This window comes from Hyperoodon ampullatus (assembly GCF_949752795.1).
Source record: "Hyperoodon ampullatus genome assembly, chromosome: 8".
Lineage (NCBI taxonomy): Eukaryota > Metazoa > Chordata > Mammalia > Artiodactyla > Ziphiidae > Hyperoodon > Hyperoodon ampullatus.
The window spans coordinates 8,083,919-8,109,216 of NC_136921.1; the positions used below are offsets into that span (position 1 = coordinate 8,083,919).

General features: G+C 42.8%; 1 protein-coding gene across 1 annotated transcript in view; it reads right to left on the reverse strand.

Annotated features, from left to right (window-relative positions):
- DIS3L2 (DIS3 like 3'-5' exoribonuclease 2) overlaps window positions 1-25,298 on the reverse strand; it is a 377,502-nt gene that overhangs the window by 205,328 nt on the left and 146,876 nt on the right. The window contains exons 7-8 of the mRNA XM_079710102.1: window positions 10,858-10,958; window positions 5,934-6,181 (exon numbers count right to left, since the gene is read on the reverse strand). Coding sequence (XP_079566228.1) covers window positions 5,934-6,181; window positions 10,858-10,958 — 349 coding nt within the window. The remainder of the gene's footprint in view (window positions 1-5,933; window positions 6,182-10,857; window positions 10,959-25,298) is intronic.

The window sequence follows — 25,298 nt, forward strand, 5'->3', positions numbered from 1 at the left end:
TTTTTTTTTTTTTTTGGTACATGGGCCTCTCTGTGCTGTGGCTTCTCCAGTTGTGGAGCACAGGCTCCAGATGCGCAGGCTCAGCGGCCATGGCTCACGGGCCTAGCCGCTCTGAGGCATGTGGGATCTTCCCGGACCGGGACACGAACCCGTGTCCCCTGCATCAGCAGGCTGACTCTCAACCACTGAGCCACCCGGGAAGCCCTAAAATAATATTTTCAAGAAGACTGTGGATGAAGCTGACAACCATGGAAGAAGGGTTAATGATTGCACATGGTACAAGGAAGGAACAATCTGGAACCAAAGCCTGCATCAGGACCACTCTCCTCCATTCCTTTTACTTTTGCTCTGTTTTGACCAAGATGCTCTCAATGTTGAAGACATTAGCTTTTACCAAAGCGGATCCTTCCAGGCCACCAGGTGGAGCCCAACAGTCACAAAAAAGAGCCCCCTCCTCAGCCTGATTTGCTTTTTGTCTACCAGCCAAGCTAGAGCCATACACCCCACCCCCCGCCCCGAAAAGGACTTATAAAGTCTAAGTTTGGTAATACAAGTTTTTAGGATTACATAACACAGCCTCTTCCTCAGAAGAGTCTTCAGATACGAACATTGTCTTGAAAAGGTGAAATACTCTTTGCACAGGGGGAAGGACTAGCTAGAGCTATTTTTCAATTTGCAAATCTTGTAGGCTATGCCTCAATGAAACAAACTAACTTATCCTGTTGGTTTTTTCTACCAACCTAGTTACTGTTTCATTTTCCTAAATACAGTTTAATGTAATTTAATGACCACCACCCCACTTCATATCTACCTCATAAGAAATTCAGTATCTATCAAACCTGAATGGAATAGTAAAAGTATTTGCTTCTGTTAGTCAACAAATATTTCTGATTGTCTGATCCCTGACACCTTATAGGTGCAAAGGTGGGAGTTGAAGAAGATACCAGAACAGACCCCCTTCCCCATCAGCCACTTCTTCCCCACCACACACACATCGTCAATCAGAACTTCCCTTCCTCTCCTTTCACCTCACCCAGTCACTCTCTCCAGTGGAAGCTGCTGTCTTTCATTCTCTTAAAATGAGCAGTACTATGACATTAAGCCTAGACAATCCACGTTCAACCAAAAATTTCTCAACCCTGCTATACATGCACTGACCTATTCATTTTCCTCCTTCCCATCCCTTAAAGCTACCAAAGTTTGCTAGAGAAAGTAATATAAATATGTCAGTTTGCTCTAGGTCAATTCATGTCATAGATCTTTAGTTAGTCTTCAGTGTTGCCAAGAAACACTATTATGTTTTTCACAGTAGCTGCTGTAAAACTTTTCCATTTTCTTCAAGATTTATCCTTATATATTCCAGAAGAAGAAACCATGATAAATCTAGGAGAAAGTGACCTTGATATCTCCATGTGCATGACATCCTGGAAGAGAAGGCTGGGACTGTAAACTCTATACTTTAGGATAGCAGATTTCACAAAGGTCTGAGAAAGTATAAGCATGAATTCCACTGCAAGAGTTTCTAAAGGGAAGGATGATTTAAGAGAGTTGAGAAGCTCTTAACACTATAAGTCTGATTATATAATTACAAATCATTCCAGCAAGGAAGCCAATGTGGCTTTTTAAGTATCTTGGACAAGAATCTAGTACTAAATATAAAAAATACTAAATATGTTGTGATGCAGAACAAAAAGCAGTGATCCCGAAAAGCCAGTAAGGGTTCACTTAAGAACAGATTACCTTTAGATTTTTGATAGCATTACAGGACTGAGGTTCACCAAAGTGTGGCATGTAATGTATAGAGGTGAATAAGGTTCAACTGAAATCTCTCAGGGAAATTCCAAGAACAAGATAAAAAATAACTTTTAACAACTAGAGGTCTCTAGTACTGTAATTCTCTTTGGGCTGCCCTTAACTCGAGGCACCAACGTGCCACTGGGAGTGCGAGAGAAGCAATGCTTACACTGAAGGGGGCACCGAGACCAATGGCCTCCTGAAGGCCCCTTCCAAAGCTACTGAAATTATACATTCTATTAATGTGCACATGCTACTTAACCTTTTTGTTAAAGATTCCAAATGTGGGGTTCTCCACCTGCAGTTATATACTGACTGTATATTGTTACCAAGTGTTGATTTTGAAACCATAGAACCTGGTTCTTATCACTTTCTGTTCTAAACCACTCCTGGGTTTTCTAGCTTGATTTATGGTACAACATCTTCCTAGTCAACATGGCTGAAGACCTTGGGGTCATCAAATCATTTTCATCTACCCATCTGACCAGCCAGCAAACACTCACTGAGTATCCTTGTCCTAAAGAAGTTCATGGCCAAGTAAATAACTTACATAAGCAATTACAATACAAACAGATGAGAGCTTTAAGAGTGCTATTATTAGAAACTATGGGAGCACCCGTGACGGAGGACTCAGTCAGGGGACATTTTCCGAGTAGACGACTGAGTTAAGTTTAAAAGTTGAGTATTTCACTAAATAAACACTGGGGAGAGGAGAAAGCCGCTGCTGGGAAAGGAAGTGTAGTGTGCAAAAGTCTGGAGCTAGGAACACAGTTAGCAATGAAACGGCAAGCAATGAGGCATAAGTGAAGGGAACAGTCGGAGATGAAGTTGTCCTTGATGAATCGTCATTAAATGCCACCATCTAACCAATCACGCAAGTCAGAGGCCTGAGAGTTCATTCAAGGTTCTGTCTTTCTCTTTCATGCCCCACTTCCCATTGGTTAACATGTCTGAGAAGATTTGCCTTCTTCATCTCCCCTGACTCTTTCCACTCCTTTTGCTTCCCTCACTGCAGCTCCTTTACTCCAGGTTCTCCCATCTCACCTTAGTGCGACAGCCTACTGCTTGCTTTCAGTCATGGCCCTTCCCACCCACTCTGGACTCTGAATCAGAGTGATCTTTTAGCAAACAGGCTTCCACTCTCCCAGAAACAACCCTGGATTTCCCCCTTCATCCACCTCCTCTAAGCTTCCAGAAAATTATTTTATTCCTATGGAAGAGCTTACAACACTCTGCTTTGTACCACAGCTAGAGCTCAAAGAGACAGGCCATTCAGTCCATCTGCTTTACCCACACTCTTTGCCAGAGAGTTGAGTCCCCCAGTCCCTGATAATGGGGCAGTGGATCGCAGGACCTCGGACCCCTACCTCTGTTTAAAACTATTAGGCAGATAACTGTCTCAATAGACCAATAAAGATCTTCTACCCTAGGAATTCTGTATTGTGCTCTAGACTACAGTGTGTGACCTGCAGAGGACTGGCAGTATCATTTGGGGGCCATGTATGCTATCAAGCAGGTAAATGGCTACTGTGTAGAAAAAAGCAGACTGATACAACTCATGTGCAGAAAGGGGTAGAGAAAAGATACTACATGGTGGCCGGAACGGTCAGGGTGGTTGAGAGAGAAGCTGTGACTCCTTTGCCACCTTGTTAGTTCTGAGCTCCTCATGAGACCTGCCTACGCTTACTGCCCTGGGTTTTAGGTGAACCACCAATGTCTTGTATTAATCACCACTTTTATTTAAATTAGATCAAGTAGGATTCCATTTCTTAGAATCAAATTAATCCTATGACATTTATGTAAACTCCTTCTGCATTAGGTTATCATTTCTTTAAATAAAGAAACCACAGCTTGTTTACCTTTGTATTTCTCACATAATACAGCAGTGACTTACACATATGATTAACACCTGTCTTTGTGAACTGACTTTGACTACAGAAGAAGTAAATGACTTTGGACTTGAATAATCAGTAGCAATTATATAGGCAGAAGTTCAATAATTTTTAACAGTAGAGTGTTGGGGCAGGGAAGAAATTCAAAAGAAAGGTTAAACCTGGTTTTTAGGCATGGTTTCTATGGTTTCACATTCATACCCAGAGCAAGTACTACCTTCACGCTCCGGGTCAGAACCTGGCAAAGATGAGAGAGGAAACCCACGCGGTCACAGCACAGCATGTTCTGACTGGAAAACGGTGACCTCAGCTCCTAAAGATCAGTAACAGATAGCCAGAACAAAATAGCAAGGCGACCACCAACAGGCAACAGCTGCAGCACGCACCCTTCACGAGACACATGTCAGCTGAGAACTTCATCATGAAAACCCGCCACATTGTATTTCTTGAGATAAATTTTCTCTTTTCCACAAAGATTTTAAAAGGCTTATTTCCATAAAAGACAATTTTTAATGTCTTTATAGTAAAAAGAGGAAAAGCACAGTTTTCCATCTAAGTATGAGAATCTTTAAACTTTTGCATTTTGAAAAATAGATGATTAATATATGGTTATTATTTTAAAATATTCTTTCTTTAGATTCAGAGAATGTCCTTGCTGCTTCAAAGGCCTGAATCCTTTTTTGATTATTGTGGTACTTTACCCACAAGAAAAGAGTTCTTGATGAAGTAAGGGAGCATCTGTTAAAAAAAAAAAAAAAAAAGCACCTGAAAGGCCATCTGAGTAATAAGAGAAACTCATTCTGTGAAGATTTCCTGACTACACCCTTACAGCTCAAAAACTAAGGAAACAGCCCAATCAAGTATACACAATGGGATATGACAGAAAGGCAGATAAAAGACAAGGCTGGATTTCCTGCCTTGATGTGAAAGTGTTCCCTTTTCACTGCCAAGCAGAGTGTGGTGGGCACAATCACCAGGGGCCAGGTGGCAAAGCCATTATCGAGCTTTTTGAGTGGATGGTGAGAAACTGGCAAGCCGCTGAGAAGGGCTATTTAGGGCTCAAGGGGTTGACGTCACTTGGATAATGAGTTAGGCTTCAAAATGATGACATTGCAATCCCACCACTTGAGAGCAAAAAAGAAAGTGCAACTGTTCCTGAGTGGCTCTGAGATCATATAAATCACAGTGATCTTCATATCACTGAGAAAGTGGCCCAGGATAGTATTTCTTAAATTGCATTAGGACACACAGATTGGATTTGGTTTACTTCACTAACCATAAAAGGCTAAGCAGAAAATAAACCTCATCAAAGCAGCACATTGTGGCCATCCATTCAGTGTCGGCACTCATAACCACGGAACATTCCCAGGAAGATCCATCCTGTACAAGTTAGATGACCAACAAGCAAGTCACCAAATTAGACTAAAAGCAGTGTCAGAGCAAATTTTTCTAGCTTGTATGTCTTTATTTTCATTTCCTAAAATGAAACCTAAGCATAAACCAGACACCATCTATAATAAAGGGCTACAGATGTAGCTAAAACTTAATACCACTTCTCTTTCAAAATGAATACCAATTGTAAGAAGGAAACAGGCACAGCATTTGATCGAACAGCTAGGTCCAGCAGTTTCTTCAGATTACAAGGAAATGGCTATCCATGATGCTCTGTGGCTATATAATCTATATTTAAGTTAGACTGGTTTCTAAAAGCTTCCCTAAAAACATGGTACCTTTCCCTGTTTACAGTAGGGTAATTTAATGTTTAATGCCATATGTGAAACCTCTGAAGGATCAATACCAAAAAAGCACATCATTCAAACATACCTTTACATTCATATTTTAAAGCATGGGAGACTGAGGTCCCATGAATACACCTGGAATTTCACATATTTTAACACTAGTGTCTGAAAGGAGGGGTCTGATTGTTTGATACAATGAATTCTTTGCAAGTTCACAAGTACAAACAGGATTCATAACATAACAGGAAATAAGCAGAGGTTCAGAATGTGCTTATGTTTTATGCCAAAAACCAAAAACAAACAAAAAAGGTGATTGCCTGGCAATTCAAGGAACCTATAGGTGGCCAGCTGAGGTGGTAGCTAAGGGTGATTTCTGAAGAACCACGCCTAGTACGCATGCTTTAATGAAGAAATAATAATTAAAATGCACACAAAAATGTTTACGTAAACGCTACCTAAACCAAGCTCTGTCTGGGATCTGTGGTTTTTCTCGCCAGAGGTCACCTACCCCAGGGCAAAGTTGCTGTCTTCCTTCCAGTCCACAATGCGGCAGATGAACAGCGTGTTGGCATAATCTTTAGGCCGGGTCACAAAGTCCTGGGGACAGTCCTTGAGAGGTACATAAATTCTAGGCACCCGGTGGTCCGAGGGAGAAAACAGGGCATACTTCCTAAACAGTTCACTGTTCTTATCGGCCAAGAGTTTGAGGAAGCCAGTCGCTGCACGGGAATGTTTTTTTTCCAAGATGTAAACCACCTGAAAATACCAAAGATATAGTCAATGCTGTTTATCTGTAGGACTGGATAACAGTTGGGAGAAGTCAGTAGGATGTTACTGGGTCAACTATCTGGGTCCAGCAGTTTTTCTAAGTCTAAATGAAGTACCTCTCAGTGATGCTCTGTGACTAAGTTATCTATATTTAAGTTGTAACAACTGAAGCCAGCGAGCACATATACCCAAGGAAAACTAAGCAATACACAGATTAATTAGATGAAAGTGCTTTTAAAACCAAGACCTATGTCTCAAAGAAATATGTAAGACTCCAGCAGGGAAGTACGGCTCCAGGTATTTGTTCTGCATTCCATTTTTCTCACATGAACTATACCAGTATCTCAGGTGAACAATACAATAGTTGTTTATTTTTAAATGTTATTAAACATAAATAACTTCTTTATTATGCCTTCAAATGCTGAAACCTTTTAACCTTCCTTCTCTCCAAGATTAAACCCAGTCTCTCATTTCACCAGGCAAAAATTCAATAGCACAAGTATGTGCTATTTCTACCAAGAGAAACACATCATCTTGGACTAACCCATCATTCAGCTCTCACTCTCCTGTGCCCCTCCACGGGCTTTTTCACCACATCAAGACCACTAGTGCCTTGACCCTTGCCTTCTCTCAATGTCTGTTAGCTACTTCTTAGCCTTGAGTCCTTTCCTACCTGCCAGAGACACCATGTTTCATCACCTCAAGTCCTGTTACGTATGTCATCAAATGCCTCACCCCTCTTGTTGTTCCACTGCACCTACCCCAAAATCCTCAATTCTGGAACCATTCAGCCACTGCTATTCTCTAACCTTAAACACAAGTTACTGAGTCCACCAGAAAAGAAGAAAATTATAATCATACAGATGGATACCATCACACATTAATGTTATACAACTGTTGCTAGGACCTCAAAAGCTCTAAGGTATTTTTTTAACCTGTTCCCAGTCAGCACAATGTATTCTTTTTGGCTGCGTGGGGTCTTAGTTGCGGCAGGCGGGGTCTTTGTTGAGGAGTGTGGCACAGGCTCTTCGTTGCGGCGTGCGGGCTTCTCTCTAGTTGTGGCCTGCGGGTTTTCTCCTCTCTCTAGTTGTGGCGCGCTAGCTCCAGGGTACGCGGGCTCTGTAGTTTGTGGCATGTGGGCTTAGTTGCCCCACAGCACGTGGGATCTTAGTTCACTGACCAGGGATCAAACCCACGTCCCCTGCATTGGAAGGCGGATTATTTACCACTGGACCACCAGGGAAACCCCCAGCATAATCTATTCTTTCAGCCCCACTCTCTTGATCCTTCTTTTGGGACACCAATTATCTGAATGCTGGATATTTTTTACTGTTCCACGGCTTCCTGAGGCTCTGTTCATTTTTTTTCAATGTATTTTCTCTCGGTTCAGATTGGGTAAATTCTATTCATTGGTCCTCAGGTTAACTAATTCTGTGCTGAGTCACCTCTACTCTACTACTGAGCCCATCCAGCAAGTATTTCATTTGTTGCTGTATTTTTCAGTTCTGTAATTTCCATTTAGTTCCCTTTTTATAACTTCTATTTCCTTGCTGAGACTTTCAGTTTATCATTTGTTTCAAGAGAATTTTTAATTGCTGTTAAAGCATATTTATGATGGCTATCTTAAATCGCTATCAGGTAACTGCAGTATCTTGGTGTTGGCATCAACTAATTTGGTGCTAGCTGTCGTTCCTCACTCAAGTAGTGATTTTCCTGGTTCTTGGTATAAGGTGATTTTCTAATGTATCCTGGACCTTTTGGCTATAATGTTAGCAGGTTCAAGGTCTTATTTAAATCTTGTCTTTTAGAAGGCAGTCACCCTGTCTAGGGTTAGCATGCAGGTCCCGGACTACTTCTGTGGGCTGTAGTTACAGTGACAATTTAGTTTTCAGAGCCTTTGCAATGCTATTTTGATATGTTTGGTTGACAAGGTACCACTGGGGCTCTCACTAGTTTCTGCTGGTACTGCTGAGGGGCTGGAAAGAATTTCTTCAGGCCTGGCCACGTGGCTGGCCTCTCTAATATGGGTGAGGAACACATCCTAGTCCACATCCCTGCAGAGACAAAGAGACATCTCGTTTAGGGTTCTGGGTGTAGTGGCACCCCCTTCTACTGGTGCTACCTGGCTGCTCAGCACCTCTGGGTGGGAGAGGGGTATCTCAGGCCCATAAGGATAAGAGGTTTCCTGGACCACATCCTTGTGGTAGGATCTCCCTTGCTAGTGCAATGTGGATGCCAGGTGTCTCTGCATGGGGGAGGGGAGTCTCATACCTATGAGGACAAAGGGGCTCCCCAGGCTGGGCTGCTTGCTGCGGCAGGATCCCCCTTACTGATGTTCCCCCAGCTGTCTGTTACCTCTAGGTGGGGGAGGGGAGTCTCAGGCCCATAGGGACAAAGAGACTTCTGGGGCTAGGTCTCCTCTTTGGCAGGATCCCTGCTGTCAAAGCCACCCAGATGCCTGGTGTCTCTTGGTGAGAGAGAGAAGTCTCAGGTGTGGTGGGGAAGGAGAGCCCTTTTCCTGGCCACTTGCCCTCAGCAGAGATCCCAGTCAATTTGTCTTATAGGTGCTGCTGGGATTGCCTGGTGTTGTTGGAGGGCCTCCTGTTAGATCTGAGTGAGGAACAAGTCTGCTTGAGCCACCTTCTATTGTGGGGTTGGGATCCAGAAACCTGGGGCCTGGGTCCCCTTCTGTTGGTGGAGGGCTTGTAAAGTCCCCTGCTACTACCTTGTTCTTCTAGCCCTAGAGTCCCTAACTAGTTTGCCTTCCTCTTTTCATCTTTCCGAATTCTCCTTTGGTTGTCTCTTATTATTGTCCAGAACTTGTAGCTGCGCTTAGCGGGGAGGCGCAAGGAGAAACGAATCTATGCCGTCTTGTCTGATGCTTTTCGTTTCAATGTTCGACAGAACAAGAAGTAATACACATCAGCAGGACATTACTCATGATTCATGTGTTAGCTGGCACAGAAACGACTTTACCACAGTGTAAGTTTTGCCTTGTAATTTTAGATTGAATTCATTAAGAAACTATACAAAAACAAATAAACCCCAAAACCAAACATAGCAAGAGAGGGAGCACCATTGGGGGGCAGCAGCAAATTGCAGAACACAAATTCCACTGACAGAGGTTGCCTCTACTCAGCTCTGACCAAAGTCACTTAAGAATGTGGCCCACTGTTGCTGGATGTTTTGTTCTGTCAAGAGATGCCAGAAGCCTGACACTCCCTTTTTTTTTTTTTTGTATAAGCCAAAATTTTTAAATATTGCACAGGTCAAGCAAAACACAAATTTGTGAGCCAGACCCAGCCCACGATCTTTCCGTTCATTATACTCTTTCACACCTATCATATTGCCTAGTATATAGTTAGTATTCAAAATGCTTATTAAAATAAAGATCTAGATAACTGAATGGGCAATTGGCAGGGGAGAGTAAAATATAGGTAATATAACTTAGAAATTCCTCATTTCGATACGCAGGAGACACTCTCCTAACCAACTTGCTAGACTGAGTGGCAATGCCGCATTCCCAGGTTACACGTGGTGGCGGATGCCTCTGGTAAAGGAAAACCTCATGCTATCACACACTCCATCCTTTGTCATTGTACCACTCCTTCCACCAGGAGCGGATCAGCTGTGTTTGATCCCGTATCTGAATATGTCACTAGCATACAGAATTTTTTTTTAAGTTTTAATTTTATTTATTTTTGGCTGTGTTGGGTCTTCGCTGCTGCATGAGGGCTTTCTCTAGTTGTGGCGAGCGGGGGCTACTCTTTGTTGTAGTGCACGGGCTTCTCCTTGCGGTGGCTTCTCTTGTTGCAGAGCGCAGGCCCTAGGTGTGCAGGCTTCAGTAGTTGTGGCACACAGGCTCTAGAGCACAGGCCCAGTAGCTGTGGCACATGGGCTTAGTTGCTCCGCGGCATGTGGGATCTTCCCGGACCAGGGCTCAAACCCACGTCCCCTGCATTGGCAGGTGGATTCTTAACCACTGCGCCACCAGGGACGTCCTAGCATATATAATTAAAAATAAAATTGAACTACACAAAAAAACAAGTTGCTTTTGTTACTGGATAACTAAATTAAATACTTTGGAGAAACTAAAAAATACCTATTAAAAACTTACTTTTGAATTAGATATGGTTATGACAACAATAAAAAAAATTGGAGGAAAAAACTAAAAATCTAGAAGGAGTCTACATTCATATTGCTTCACCAGTGCCTAAATTCTCACCCCATTCATTCATTTGTTGCCGTGCTGCATGGCATGCAGGATCTTATTTCCCCGACCAGGGATCGAATCCGTGCCCCCTGCAGTGGAAGCGCGGAGTCTTAACCCCTAGACCATCAGGGAAATTCCTCTCACTCCACTTTAAATAAACCAAACTGGAAATCATAGATGTCACATTACAAGTGCAGTTTAGGCAGAAAAAAGATAATGCAGAACCTCAATAAACATACCCATACATGAAGAAAAGGTCTTGGCCCTTCATCCAAAGACAGACAAATGAATATACGTTTAAAGTTATGAAAAAGATTCACTTTTTATGATTCCCTGCTTCCACTGACTTTTCTGATTAACTGACCAACTACAGTCCTAACTGAATTGTATGAGAGGCCTCCAACAGGTAGCTCAGCTACCAGCCAGACAAGTGAAGAAAACAGGCAGAGACCTTTGCTGATCTCTGCAGCGACTTCTCTGGTAAAGCTCTTGTGTCCTGTGACATGAAGGTGTTCTCGTCTTTTGTAACTGGTGCACCAGCATCCTCTTTTCCTAATTTAAAAAAAAGAGAAAAGAAGAGGAGGAGGAATCAGGTAGACACATACCTATTAGGCATACAGACTCATGGGATTTTTAAATTCAGAGCTGCAAGGATTCTTGGATACCATTTACCCCAAACTACTCATTTTACAGAAAAGGAAACACAGGCCCACAGTGGTTAGGTGACTTGGCTAAGATCAGTTACGTCACTAACTTGTAGTAATGCTCACACTCAGCAGGCCGCATTTTATCTATTTAACATTATTCATATGTTAGGCATCATACAAGTGGAGAGCAGCAAATTATGCTGAATTAAACTCAATCGCCTATGTGTCAAAATGCCAAAATAACTAAATGTTATACACTGCCCCAGCCCACAATGAAGAATAGAGATAGGTTAGCTTATTATGCACATCTGCTGAAATAAAACAAAATCAAAATAAATGTTAACTTTCAAAAGTACTTTGGTACAGCCATAACAAACAAAATGGTGGAAAATAGATTATATTTATTAAATAAACAAATAAAAAGCCAACCCTGATTTTCCTGGCTTTTCTTAGTGACATTATATAAAGAGTAAAGTACTTAAAGTCTTTTAATGTTTAATTTCCTTTCTTAAAAAACTTATAAAATTCACATTCACCCAAGAAACTGAAACCACTAAAGAGGGAGTTAGGCTCTGGACCAGAAGTATTAAAACCACTCATGAAAAAAAGCAGCAAATTACAAACTTCTGAACATTTAATATTTTATATTTTCATCCGTTACATTAGATTTCCCCCACAAAATATTCTTATCCAACTCTACTGGAGTTTCTGGATTCTAGGGGTCACAACCAATTCATGTGGGACCCACTCCAGCTAGCTAAGAGAGACTTGTACTTATCATCATTTAGACATTACCAAGGCCAAAATAAATAAATAAATCCTTTTCAGGACTGGCTGCCTCTTAGCAAAGGCTCAGCTAAAAGCCAACTTTACTCTGGGCGTACTCTGGAAACACTGACATGATCTGACCTACTGGGGCTTAAGAACAATCAACTGTATGCTTTTCCATCTATGCTAAAATCTACCTACCTTAGTGCCCACTGAGAGCAGAATTCTGTTTTCTAAAAAGAAAAACAAATGAAAACTTTCCCATTGTAGATCGCCCTCTTTATCACCCTGTAAAAGAGGGACATCATCCAAGTTCATCTTTTATTTTAGACCAAGTTCAGGATTCCAAAATCATCAGATGCTTTCAGAACAACATCTTTTATACTCTTAGGGAGAAAAAAACCCACCCAAGTTGTTGACCAGTTCCATAACATATCTTGCCAATGTGTTCTACACACCAGGTAATTCAGGAAAGATTAGGAGACTGGAATTACCATGAACAAGTATACCCTACCTAGATATCTGATATCCAAGTTTGGTCTCAAGAGCTGGCAATCAAGACAGGGTAGTGAGTGTTTTTCTGAGACAGCCCAAATCCTGGGCATGCAGCTTTCTGTAACGGTCACTGGTGGCTCCATCTTAAAATGACTATTGCTTCAGATTCCATCCCAACAACAAGCAAGTCTTCTGTTCCAAAGGTTATACCAGGTTGCATTCAAAAAAAGAGGGCAAGCCATGGAAGTGGGCCCAATTATGATTTTCAGAGATCACATCTGAACATGACCTTTCCAGGTTCTGTGTTCATAAGGATATCCTGGCAGAAATCAGGCTTTGTTCAGACAAAGATGCACTCTAATAAATTAAACTGAAGTTTGTAGCCTAACAGGTGAGCACCACAGATATGTTCAATGAATGTGAAGAAACACACTGCCAGTTTAGAAAAGTGAATCACCTTAACAGGTTTCCAACAACTACGTCTTGCCACACCGAGTAGCAAAGCTGTCAATTTAATGAGAGAATCTATCCCATTGTTTAATCACAAGATCATTTGTTTCTTCATTTATACCATGTGTATTTACTGAGCACTGGGCATTGAGGATTCAGTGTGAATAAAAGAAAGATGATCCCAGCCCTTATGGAACATACAGTTTAATGTTGGAGTGATATTCAATAAATAAGCACTCAATAAATACAGAATTATAAACTGTGATGAATGCTAAGAATGAAAGAACACTCCCAAGGAGGAAGAGAAGAGAACATATGATTTAGATTAAGAAGTCAGAGAAAGGCCCTGTCTGCAAGTGACATTTACGCTGAGATATGAGGATGGTGTGTGTAGGAGTGAGGAAGGGAACAAAAGACCCCGAGTGGGGAATGGTACTAGGGAAGGGGTGGAGGTGGGAAGTCCTTGGCACAATCAGGAACAGAAAGACCAGGTGGCTGGAGCACAATGAGCAAGGATGGGCATGGCCAGAAATGGAAATGAGAGGTAGACAGGAGTCGAGTCAGATGGGGCCCTGCAGAAGTTAAGAATCCTGAGTTTAAATCTACATACAATAGGAAGCTGGCTAAGGATTTTGTTCAAGAAAGTGACTGCCTAACTTGAGACTCGGCCAACCTAAGACGGGATGTTGGAAGACCAGTTAAGAGCTATCGCAGAAGTCCAGACACAAGAGGATAGTGCTACAATACAAGCACTGGAGATGGAATTAAAAGGATCAATTTAAGAGATATTTTGGAGTTGAACTAATAGACTTTGGTGGTAATTAGATGTGAGAGTTTAAGGATTATTAGATATAAGAAATAAAGGATTACTTCAAGCTTTCTGACATCTGCAGCTAGGCTGATGGAGGCATTACTGGCACAGGAAAGACTAGAGGAGGCAGTGAAGATCAAGGGTTCTACTTCAGAGGTGGTTCTATTTGAGAGGCCACCTGTGAGATCATCAAGTGGTGATACTGAGTAAGCAGTTCAACATGAAGAATCTGGAACTCAAGAAGAGAGATCTGCACTATGGCTCTAAGTATAATTTATATGCCAAGAACTTCCATATTTATAGTTTTCCAGCCCAAGTTGCAGAGAAGAAATTCAAACCCAAGTCTCTTCAACTACTAAGTTCCTGAAGCTCTTCCACTGATACATGCTCAAGTATGAAGCTGTCAGTGTTAAGGAAATAAGAAAGATTCACTGAGGAAGTGAGTTGGGCTTGAAGGATATACAGATGTTTTGGAGAAAGAAAGTTGAAGGGCATTCCAGGTAAAGGCCAGCACTTGTACAATGGCCCAGAGCTGTGAAAGAGCCTGACATGGTAAAGGATTAGTAAGAGATTTATTGTAGCTACTAACAGTTTGAGGACACAAGTGTTGGGCAGGAAGGGACTGGATGGGGAAAGGAACAAAACTGGTGGGGAGATGGGATAGGTCCTATGGCAGAGATTCTAGTTACTGCCCAATTTATCTATTCTCTTCTTTCCTACTAAGCAGAACTCCGACTTTTTTTTTTTTTTTTTAGCTAGTATTAGTTAGAAGACTACATTCCTCAGTCTTTTTGTAACTAAACATGGCCTGGATGTCTAAGTTTTAGCCCATAAGATGCAGGTTAAAGTGTTGTGATTTAAAGGATGGAGGTACAGCCTTTCCCTCTTCCTCCTTCTTGCTGGCTGGAATGTGGATGTGGCAGCTGGACCTCAAGCACTCATCTTGGTCCTGGAGGCTACAGGACAACAGTGCATTCTGCTGTGCAGAGCACATTCTGCTAATTGAAGACTATGGAGCTAACCTATAAGCCTTGACCTGCCTACCTCTGTTCTTCTTTTCTGTGAGATAGAAATAAACTGTCTTGTTTAAGCCATTGATATTTTAAGATTTAACGCCACTCTCAGCAGAACATACTTCCTAACACACAGATCCAGACAGTGAAACTGATAAGCTTGGATACTATCCTACAAAGCACTATAAAGGCCAGGGACACATATATTTTAGAGCTATGAATTTGGTAGCATTCCAGAGTGGAGAGACAATAGTAGCAGAGAGCTTAGGAAGCTGGGGTTACAGTCTAGATGAGATGCAATCAGAATCTAAATTAAGATAGTGGCAGTGACAGTGAACAGAGGCAAGATTTGAGAGAGATTTTTGAGAAGGATGCTGTGAAGTGTGTCTCCATCACTATCGATGACTTAGTACAAGAAAAGGGGCTTAAGTTAAAAGAGCTTTTGATTGACTATCAGGGAAAATGCTTTCACAGAACGATGAAACTCCCTGATGAATTACTAGAAGAGGGGAGAGCTGCCGGCAGTCCTCAATGAAGGAAAAGGTTATGTTTCCCCACAGTCTTCAGTCTGCTGTACTGAAGGCAGAGCTGGCCCCATGCATTCTGTGGCCCCTTCCAGTTAAAAATGTCCAGAAACTAGTGACTACCAAAATTCTTCATCTAAAAAACAGAATTTTCTACAAACTGGACACACTACAAATATAAGCAACTGCTCACTATGTTCTCCAAAAAAAACACTCTAAGAGGGAAAATCCAGTAAAATCCTAATCTCTTTACACAGATTACCTGAAACTTCTATTTTAAACATTCAAAAAGTAAAACACCATGGTTTGCTGGAGTTGGCATTGCCACTTCCTTAAAAATGATTTTGATTTGGCCTTCTCACACATAAACAATGGACTGACAAGGCTGATGATTCTTAACACTTGACAAATTCATCAGGTTTTCAGATGATTAGACTGTGATACTAAGTGAAGGCAATGTGAAGAAAAAAGCAAGGAATTGGGCAAAAAGGTGTTTCAATCTTTCCAATTAAAAGAGTGACAGGGCTTCCCTGGTGGCGCAGTGGTTGAGAGTTCGCCTGCCGATGCAGGAGACACGGGTTCGTGCCCTGGTCCGGGAGGATCCCACATGCCGCGGAGCGGCTGGGCCCGTGAGCCATGGCCGCTGAGACTGCGCATCCGGAGCCTGTGCTCCGCAACGGGAGAGGCCACAACAGTGAGAGGCTCGCATACCGCAAAAAAAAAGAGTGACAAACTCTGACAAATCCAAGCATTCTCATCTCTGAATGAAGGGTCACAGAAATTTAATGAAGGGTCACAGAAGTTTACAATTTCCACCAAGAACTCAATGAAAACTAATATAAATGGGTCCATGAAAACAATTCCCCTCAGATCTCTCAAAATCAACCAATGAGGAAAAGTTACCTTCTGGGCCCCTCTCCCCAGTGAAATGTAGGCACGACAACACAAGTCCTCACAGGGCAAGGTAACATTCTTGTTAGAATAATTTTCTGGATGTCCCTGGTGGGGCAGTGGTTAAGAATCCGCCTACCAATGCAGGGGACATGGGTTCGAGCCCTGGTCCAAGAAGATCCCACGTGCCGCCGAGCAACCAAGCCCGTGTGCCACAACTACAGAGCCTGTGCTCTAGAACCCACAAGCCACAACTACTGAGCCTGCACACCACAACTACTGAAGCCCGAGTGCCTAGAGCCCGTGCTCTGCAACAAGAGAAGCCACCACAATGAGAAGCATGCGCACCACAATGAAGAGTAGCCCCTGCTCACCACAACTAGGAAAAGCCCGGGCGCAGCAACAAAGACCCAACACGGCCAAAAATAAAATTAATTAATTAATTAATTTTTAAAAAATAAGGAAACAGTCTCCTGTGACTGGAAAAATAAAAATAAAAAGAATCATTTTCTGTGCTGCAAGTTTGCCAGCCCAAGCAAATCTCTCTCTCTGAAATAAAGCTACTGCAATTGTATGGTGCCACAGAACGTTCACAGTGTGTTCACATACATCACCTCATTTGATCCACACCATAACTTCATACAATAGGTAGAGTAGGTATTGTTATTCCAGTTTCACCAAGGAAACGGAAGTACTGAAGCGGCAGAGCCAGCCGATGACATCATTCAGGGATCCTGGTGCTATAACTGGGGCAGCCTGTTCCACACAAGCAAGAATCAGAGCATCATGGGAAGAGCCAGGAAAACCTATATCAAGATACTGCTTAAGTGGCCGTGGGACTCCTTGAAATGCTGGCGTCAACTCAGTGAAGGCTCTGAATATCTGTGGAGTGTCAGGCACTACAGATAACCCTGGCTCTGTCCTTGGAAACTCGTGTACTAGAAATGAAACAAAATGCAAACAAATACTGAAGTACATGGAGTTGGTGACTGCTGGCAAGCAGTGTGTCCAAAGGCAGTGAGAAGGGAGCCAGGGAGTTTGACAATGAACCCCCGAGCTAAAATGGGAAGGCTGAGGAGGAGCTGGCTAGATGGATGGGCACGGGGAGCATTCCAGAAAGGAAGACCATGTGTAAGGCACCTAATCAAGAGTAAAATGAGAAGGACAAAGGTTCTCTGTGTCTAAACATGTTGCAGGGACCAGACCACGAAAGGCCTCACCTGACATGCTGAAGAGCATGTATTTTACATTTTAGGGATGGAAAGCCATTGAAAAATATGAGAATAACATAATCAGAATTATACTTGATGAGGAGTCAAGGGTCAGCCTATTGCTCCTTTGAAGATAATCTGTCTTTTTCTCTAGCTGCTTTTAATACTTTTTTTTTTTCTTTTTTTTTTTTTTGCGGTACGCGGGCCTCTCACTGTTGTGGCCTCTCCCGTTGCGGAGCACAGGCTCCGGACGCGCAGGCTCAGCGGGATCCTCCTGGACCGGGGCACGAACCCGCGTCCCCTGCATCGGCAGGTGGACTCTCCACCACTGCGCCACCAGGGAAGCCTTCTCTAGCTGCTTTTAAGATTTTCCCTTTGGTTTTCTGTAGTTTCATCTTGATGTATCTAAGTATGGATTTTTTTTTTAATTCTACTTACAATCATTGGTTGTAAATCTGTGGTTTGGTATCTCAACTGTTATGGAAAATCTCAGCCATTATCTTTAAATTTCACCTTTGTTCATTTTCTCTCTCATCTCCTTTCTAGGTCTCTAATTAAACTTATTCACACCTCACTCTATTCTCTATGTCTCTTACCCACTTCCTCTGCATTTTCTATTTGTCTCTCCATGCTATACTCTGGATAATTTTTTCTTACCGTCTTCCAGTTTGTTAATTTTCTCTTCAGCTTTATTCAATCTTCTGTTAAATGCATCCATTGAGGTTCTTCTCTTATTACTATTATTATTATTATTTGTGTTACGCGGGCCTCTCACTGTTGTGGCCTCTCCCGTTGCGGAGCACAGGCTCCGGACGTGCAGGCTCAGCGGCCATGGCTCACAGGCCCAGCCGCTCCACGGCATGTGGGATCTTCCCGGACCGGGGCATGAACCCGCGTCCCCTGCATTGGCAGGCGGACTCTCAGCCACTGTGCCACCAGGGAAGCCCGAGGTTCTTCTCTTTAAAATATTTAATCAAATATATACTTTTCCTCATCCAGAGCTTTAAATTTCATTACTGTTATGTTTATTTCTAGAAGTTTTGATTCCTTTTTTAATTTGCTATGTCACATTTCATAGTTTCCTATTCTTTGTAGATATCTTCAAGCTTATCTTTTATTTCTTTCAACACAGTAGTTTTTTATAGATGGTAATGATTCCAATATCTGATGACAATTTATGAAGGGCTGTTTCTGTTGTCTGTGGTTGCTGATGATTCTTGCCCTTGGAGTATGGTTTCCTTGGGTGCCTGGTTATATTTACGTGCTGGTTACTGAATAATCTGAGGCCTAGGCAGAAGAAACCTTCCTTGTGAAAGAATTTCCACTGGATTTTGCCAGACATCCAGAGGCACAACCAGCCCATAAACCAATTCAAGACTTGAGATTCCTTGGTTGAGCCAGTCAGCTTGAACCTGGGCTGCAATTCCACAAGAGAGCTGGTATGTTTCAGGTCCACCCTCACTGTGACAGTGCAGTCCTTTGGGGTCCCAGCTTCTTGTGAAAAATCTGAGCTTTATTTCTGTCCCCCACAACTGCTGGTCAAACCTTCACTCTTGCATGGGTTTTCCACCCTAATTTTAACCTGGTAATACCTGTGAGCTCTTTGATGCTTTAAGAAGAAGGCTGGGTTTGGTTTGGTTTTTGTATTTTATCTAAATATTTTTGGTTGTTTCAGTAGGAGGGTGCATGTCTGAATAACAGCTCACCATTACTATCTACAGAAAGTCGCTAGAGTTTGTATTTCAGAATATTTTTCAGGTGGCAGTGTAGAGCCTAGTGAGTAGTGACAGGAGTTAAGAACAGGAGAGGGGCAGTGGTGATCTGTGCAGGAAACACAGCAAGGAAGCTACTGTGATAATGCCCAATGTTACATTAAGCAAAAGTACAAGGGATGGAGAGAAGAGACAGGTATTCTCACATTTATTTTTCTCAGCAACCCCATGAGGGAAGCATTACTATTCTGGTTCTTATAGCAATCAGCCGTTCAAAGAGGTCAAGTAATTTATCCCAGGGTTCATCCAAGGAGATGGTTAGTAGAGGTGGCATCAGAACCCAGTATGACTCCAATTCCAAACTCTTCTTACCACAGTATGATGAGATCTGGAAGAAAGACAGGTGCATGTGGCTGGGTTCCAATGACGATGGGAGGATTGCCAAAATTTTTTTAATTCACTTAAAGACATAGAAGGATTTTAAATTTTAGAAGATGCCAAGTGATAAACAGCTCTCTAAATAACTTCACTGCTTCCACCCACAGAAATGACAGAGTAGTTAAAAGCATGAGCTTTGGGACTTCCCTGGTGGTGTAGTGGTTAAGAATCCTCCTGCCAATTCAGGGGAAACGGGTTCAAGCCCTGGTCCGGGAAGATCCCACATGCCGCTGAGCAACTAAGCCCACGCACCACAACAACTGAGCCTGCACTCTAGAGCCCCCGAGCCACAACTACTGAAGCCTGTGTGCCCAAGGCCCGTGCTCTGCAACAAGAGAAGCCACTGCGATGAGAAGCCCGCACACCATAACGAAGAGTAGCTCCCGCTCGCCGCAACTAGAGAAAAGCCAGTGCGCAGCAACAAAGACCCAACACAGCCAAAAATTAATTAATTAATTAATTAATTTTTAAAAGTCATGAAACTTTCCAAAAAAAAAAAAGCATGAGCTTTGGAGTCACAAGACCTAAATTCAAACCTAGGTCCTGTGATCTTGAACTTGTGGCTTTGAACAAGTTACTCCCTCTCTCAATTTCCTCCTTTGGAAATCAGGAATAGTATACATGAGTTATGTTTACACGGAGTGCCCCGGCACAAAGTACATTAATAAAAATTAATAAAATTGTTAGATATTGCTACTAATGTTGTTGTCATGGTTATTATCATCAGCTCTTGGTAGTCAGTTTTGAGTGAATCTAACCCTGTTACCCTGGACACAACTGACTGGAAAGGAACTGGTACACAGGGGTGGCAACATTATAAAATGGGTCACATTTCCTCATCTGTAAAGTGTAACCCATCTTATAGAGTTAGTGGGAAGATTAAATGAAGTTAATGTGTGCAAAAGTGCCACAGTGGCTAGAACACAGCAAGCACTCAATAATTGCTATATAACATACATTTAGATTGCATGTGCTTTCCTGTATGCTTGGTGAATTCTGTGCAAAGTAAGGAGGGAGAAGAGATGGTGCCACATAGGTAGGCAGAGGCCAGGTCAGCGTTACGAAGTTTGGGCTTAACCCAAAGGCAATGGAGAGCTACGGAAGAAAGCAGTCAGGGGACTAATAATGGCTGATGGTTTAAGAAGGTCACACTGGTTGCTACATGGGGAACAGATTTAGAAGTGAAACCGGAGGCAGAAAGGCCAGTTAGCAGGTTACTGCAATAAATCAGACTAGTGGCAGAGGGAATGGAGGGTTCTAGATAGAGAGGTATTTATTATAAAAGGCAAAACTGACAAGATTATTCAGATGCTAGTTGGGAACTGGAGGCTGGGGAAGTTACAGGGGTAGAGTAAGGAATGGGAAAAACAGCCTAATTTCCTTATAACAGATGTTCTCAAAGTACAGTCCCCTGACCAGCAACATCAGCATTACCTGGGAACTCCAAGAAATGCAAATTCCCAGACCCCACCCCAGACCTACTGACTCAGAACCTCTGGGGATGGGGCCCAGCCATCTGAACACACTTTCCAGGGGACTCTGATGCCCACTAAAGTGAAGAACCACTGCTCTAGACAAATGAGCCATGACCTGCTATAGGAAGAGCATCTTCAGGCAATCGGGAGGGGATATAAGTTCAGTCGGACTTAGCAAGTTCAAGGTGTTGGATGTTAGGTCTGATGCTTAAGAGAGAGTTTTGGGCTGGAGACAGAAATGAGCATGCCGTGTGCGTACAGAGGACAAATGAACAAGTAGACTGGTTCCCTCGGAGATGGTTCAGAATCAGAAGGGAAGAGAGCCTAGGATAGAGCAATGAGGAACAACATTATTTAAGAAAGCGCAAGTAGAAAAGTTTGCAAAAGAAACTGAGGTGTGATCAGAAAGGTAGCAGAATAATCAGCCTAATGTGAAGTCAGAGAAGCCAAAGAAAGCATGCGTTTTAGTAAGAAAAGTATGGTCAGCAGTGTAGACTTAGTGACAAGGTCACAGGAGGAAATGGAGTGAAGCAGAACGCCATGTGCAGGGAACTGACTGTGGAGACGAGGGTGTGCACCAGGCTCCGGAAGCCTGGCTGTGAAGGTGGGGAACAGCACAGGGTGGAAGCTGCAGGGGGAGAAAGAAATCACACATGGTTTCTTGTATTTTTTTAAGATAAGAGAAGCCTGAACACAGTTAATTGCTGATAGGAAAGAATCACTAAAGAAGGTGTGGTTCAAGAGGGCACAACAAAGAAAGGGAGGGGACCCTGGGCAGGAAGGGAGGGGACCCAGAACCCAGAGGGAAGGATTAACCTCAGGCAGAAAGTCAGAGAGATGCCAACTTCATTGTATCAAAATAAATGGAGGAGGGGCTTCCCTGGTGGCGCAGTGGTTGGGAGTCCGCCTGCTGATGCAGGGGACATGGGTTCATGCCCGGGTCCGGGAGGATCCCACATACCGTGGAGCGGCTGGGCGCGTGAGCCATGGCCGCTAAGCCTGCGCGTCCGGAGCCTGTGCTCTGCAACGGGAGAGGCCACAACACTGAGAGGCCCACGTATCGCAAAAAAAAAAAAAAAAAATGGAGGAGGGAAGGAGTCTAGACACAAGCCATTCCTAAGTGGAAAGCTGAGGGAGTTCCACAGGGGAAGGGGGCGGGCAACAGCTCCGGTTTTTTGAAATGTAGAAGCCAATTCATCTGTTGAAAAGTGATAGGGAGGTGGAGGATACCTAATATATTCAGAGCTGGGTTCCACAATCCCAGGGGAGGATCACATGCGAATGGCTTCCCAAAACAGTGGCCCTGAACATGCCAGGCACTGCACTCTATGTATTCAAAACATTAACAGTAAAAAAAATTACAAAATAGTAATAGTAACTAGTTATTGAGCACCTATGGCACACACCTGGCACTGTGTTAGATGATTCATATGCACTACCAAATTTAATATTCTCCAATAATCCAATGAGGTAGGCAAGTATTATCATGCCAATTTTAGAGATGAGGCTCTAAAAGATCATTTAGGAAATGAGGCTCACAAACATCAAATGATAACATGCTTGCTCATGGATACCAGCTAGGAAATGACAAGGGCAGGATTCAAACCTAAGTCTCATCCTCTTCCCATGATGCCACACAACCTTCAGGATTTGAACAGGATTAATGGAAGTGAGAATGGAAAAGAAAACATGATTTTTGAGAGATGTGCCTGAATGATAAGATACTGGGAGAAGTCCATCAACTCTTGGGCCCATTTTGAGTTTGGGGTGACAATGGGATATAAGTATGATCACGTCCTTTACCCAAGCTGGAGATATGGTTCTACATCTTGGGGCAGAGATTAGGAATATCAGTTAGATGATAACAATGATAACATTGTCTGAAAGTAGACAGATGTGTATAGACTGGGGAAAGAAGGACTTCATATAAGAGTAACAGAATAAATAAATGAATGAAAAGAAAGCTAATACTCAAGCATTAAAAGGAAAAAAATCCCTTCACTACCCGAACTTCCTTCCTTGTTCTAATTTACAGACTGGTGAGAGATGAAGAACAGGGGGACTCATTGTGTCAGAATTTGGTCACCCTTCTCCCCAGGCTGACCATGAAGATACCTTCAGGTTTCTCAGTTGAAGCGGTGCCCTGGATAGAGTGATTTTTGTGCCCAAACCTGAGTCCTTCACAGGGTTTTCTCAGATGGGGCTTCGCACTGATTCCCATTCCCAGCTGTTAACTGTATTAATTACATCATCAACACCACTTTTCTCTGAGCACTCTCTGCTCCAAATCTTTCTCTTGCCCAGGAGAAACCACTTCTACATTTCTCTCTACTAAAGCTTTAATTGGCTTTTAGCTTCATGGCTCCCAAAAGACCCAAAATGTAGGCCCACATACTTATGTGCTCCCATCTGTAGCTGGCTTTAACTCACTAATTCTGCATCTTTCCCAACAGATGCATGACTCCTCCAAGTTTAAGTTGACTTCCATCTGAGTTTTTCTTAAAGGGAACAAGCCTGACCTGTTACTGTGACAGGATCATTTCAACACCAGAAACACAGTGTTTACTAAAATCTGACTAGTGTTTCTTTACCTGTCTTCCAAAGACTAGCTATCCATCAAAACGTCAAAAAATGAAAAAGGTGCTGAGCTATCATAGAGGGTTAAGTAGAGACTGGCCTCCCCCCACAAGCATGGGAAGCTAAAGTAAATGAGTTTTGCTGTGTTCTGAGCCTGTGATCCACATGTATCAAACATATATCTCTCTCATGTTCTAAGTCTCTTAAAGCACATGTGATATTTCATCCTATTGAACATTTCCAACAGGGAAAATAAGATCCAGCCCACTGCTTGGGCAAAAGGGAAAGTATTAAAATGCTACTTCTAAAGAGTCAGTCCTCTTTATCAATTCAGTTCCTATTACCTAAAAATAGGACTCCAAAATGATCATTACCAGGCAAATGAAAACAGGAAGGTTAAAGAAGAAAAAATTCTTATAGGCTGCATCATTTCTGAGACCCAGCAAGCCCCCTAGGAAACAGAACAATACACCACTCAAAAATAGCTAATGTTTGAAGCATCTCTAATGGAAAATTGCTTCTCCTTAATAAGGTAACAACCTCTAGCTCTAAATGCAAATCAGGCAGATCACTCCAGCCAGGTTATATAGACATGGATGAGTCATTGCTTTTGATGCCAAACTGACAAATCTGAAGGTTTTATAATGGATCCTATGTGGCTGCTGTGGAGAAAAAGGATTCAGGTGTTAAACAGGAAAGCAACTAGTTTGGTTCTTCAGTTTCAAAGAAGGAAAGGAAGGGTAATCTTTTGCAGAACATTTGCTGAGTACAAGACTGTTCTGGGGGTTGAAAGTAGATGAAAGATGAGCAAAAACAGTTACATGAGGGGAATAAAGAAAATACTGAACCATAATAATATCAGTCATGGAATGTGAACTGAAAAAAGAAACAAGTACCTAGAAAGAAGAGTCACGGAAAGGAAAGATCACACATCTAGCTGGAAGAAATAAGTTCAGGCTCATGGGGACATCTTGTGGTTGAGTGGACTCTACCACGGCCCCCAATGACCCTCACAGCTCCTGCTCTTCACACCGTGGAATAACCCCCTCCCTCTGAGTGTGGGCAGGACCTACGACTTGCTTCTAACCAACAAAATATGGCCAACATGACAGGATGTCACTTCCATGATTATGTTCCATAAGACTGTAACTTCCACTTGGAAAACAGACTCTCTCCCTTGCTGGATCTGATGAAGCCAGCTGCCATACAGAGAGGCCCACACCAGCAGCCAGCAAGGAAGTGAGGTCCTCAGTCCAAAAGCCCGCAAGGAACTGAATCTAGCCAACAACCATATAAACTTGGAAGTACACCCTTCCCCAGTAGAGCCTTCAGATGGCGGACACCTTGATTGCAACCTTGTGAGAAACCCTGAAACAGAGGGCCACGCTGGGCCACGCCCAGATTCCTGACTAAAGGGGAACCTTGTTTCCTCGACTCATAACACTTAGGATACAAAATGTATGGGTTTTTCACACCAAGCAATTGTGCAAGTCTCTGTGGACACCACCTGGTGGCCAACAATTTAATTCAATTCTGATACTAACTACCTGGAGAGAGTGTACAGGCCTCACAGATTAAGGGCTCAGTCCCATGAGACTGCCTGCCCCCACCTCCCACTTCAGACCGCAAATGCAAGTAGTGGGCCTCCAGATTACCTACACTCTGTCTGAGTTGGCTGCAAATTGAGGGGGTTCCCATGACCCCATCCTTAGGTTTGATAATCTGTCATAACGGTTCACAGAACTCAGGGCAGCATTTAACTTACATTTACTGGTTTAGTATAAAAGATACCATAAAGGATATAGCCAAAGAGGCACATAGGAGGCCCAGAGGATCCTGAGCATAGGAGCTTCTGTCCCCATGGAGTCGAGGGGTGCACC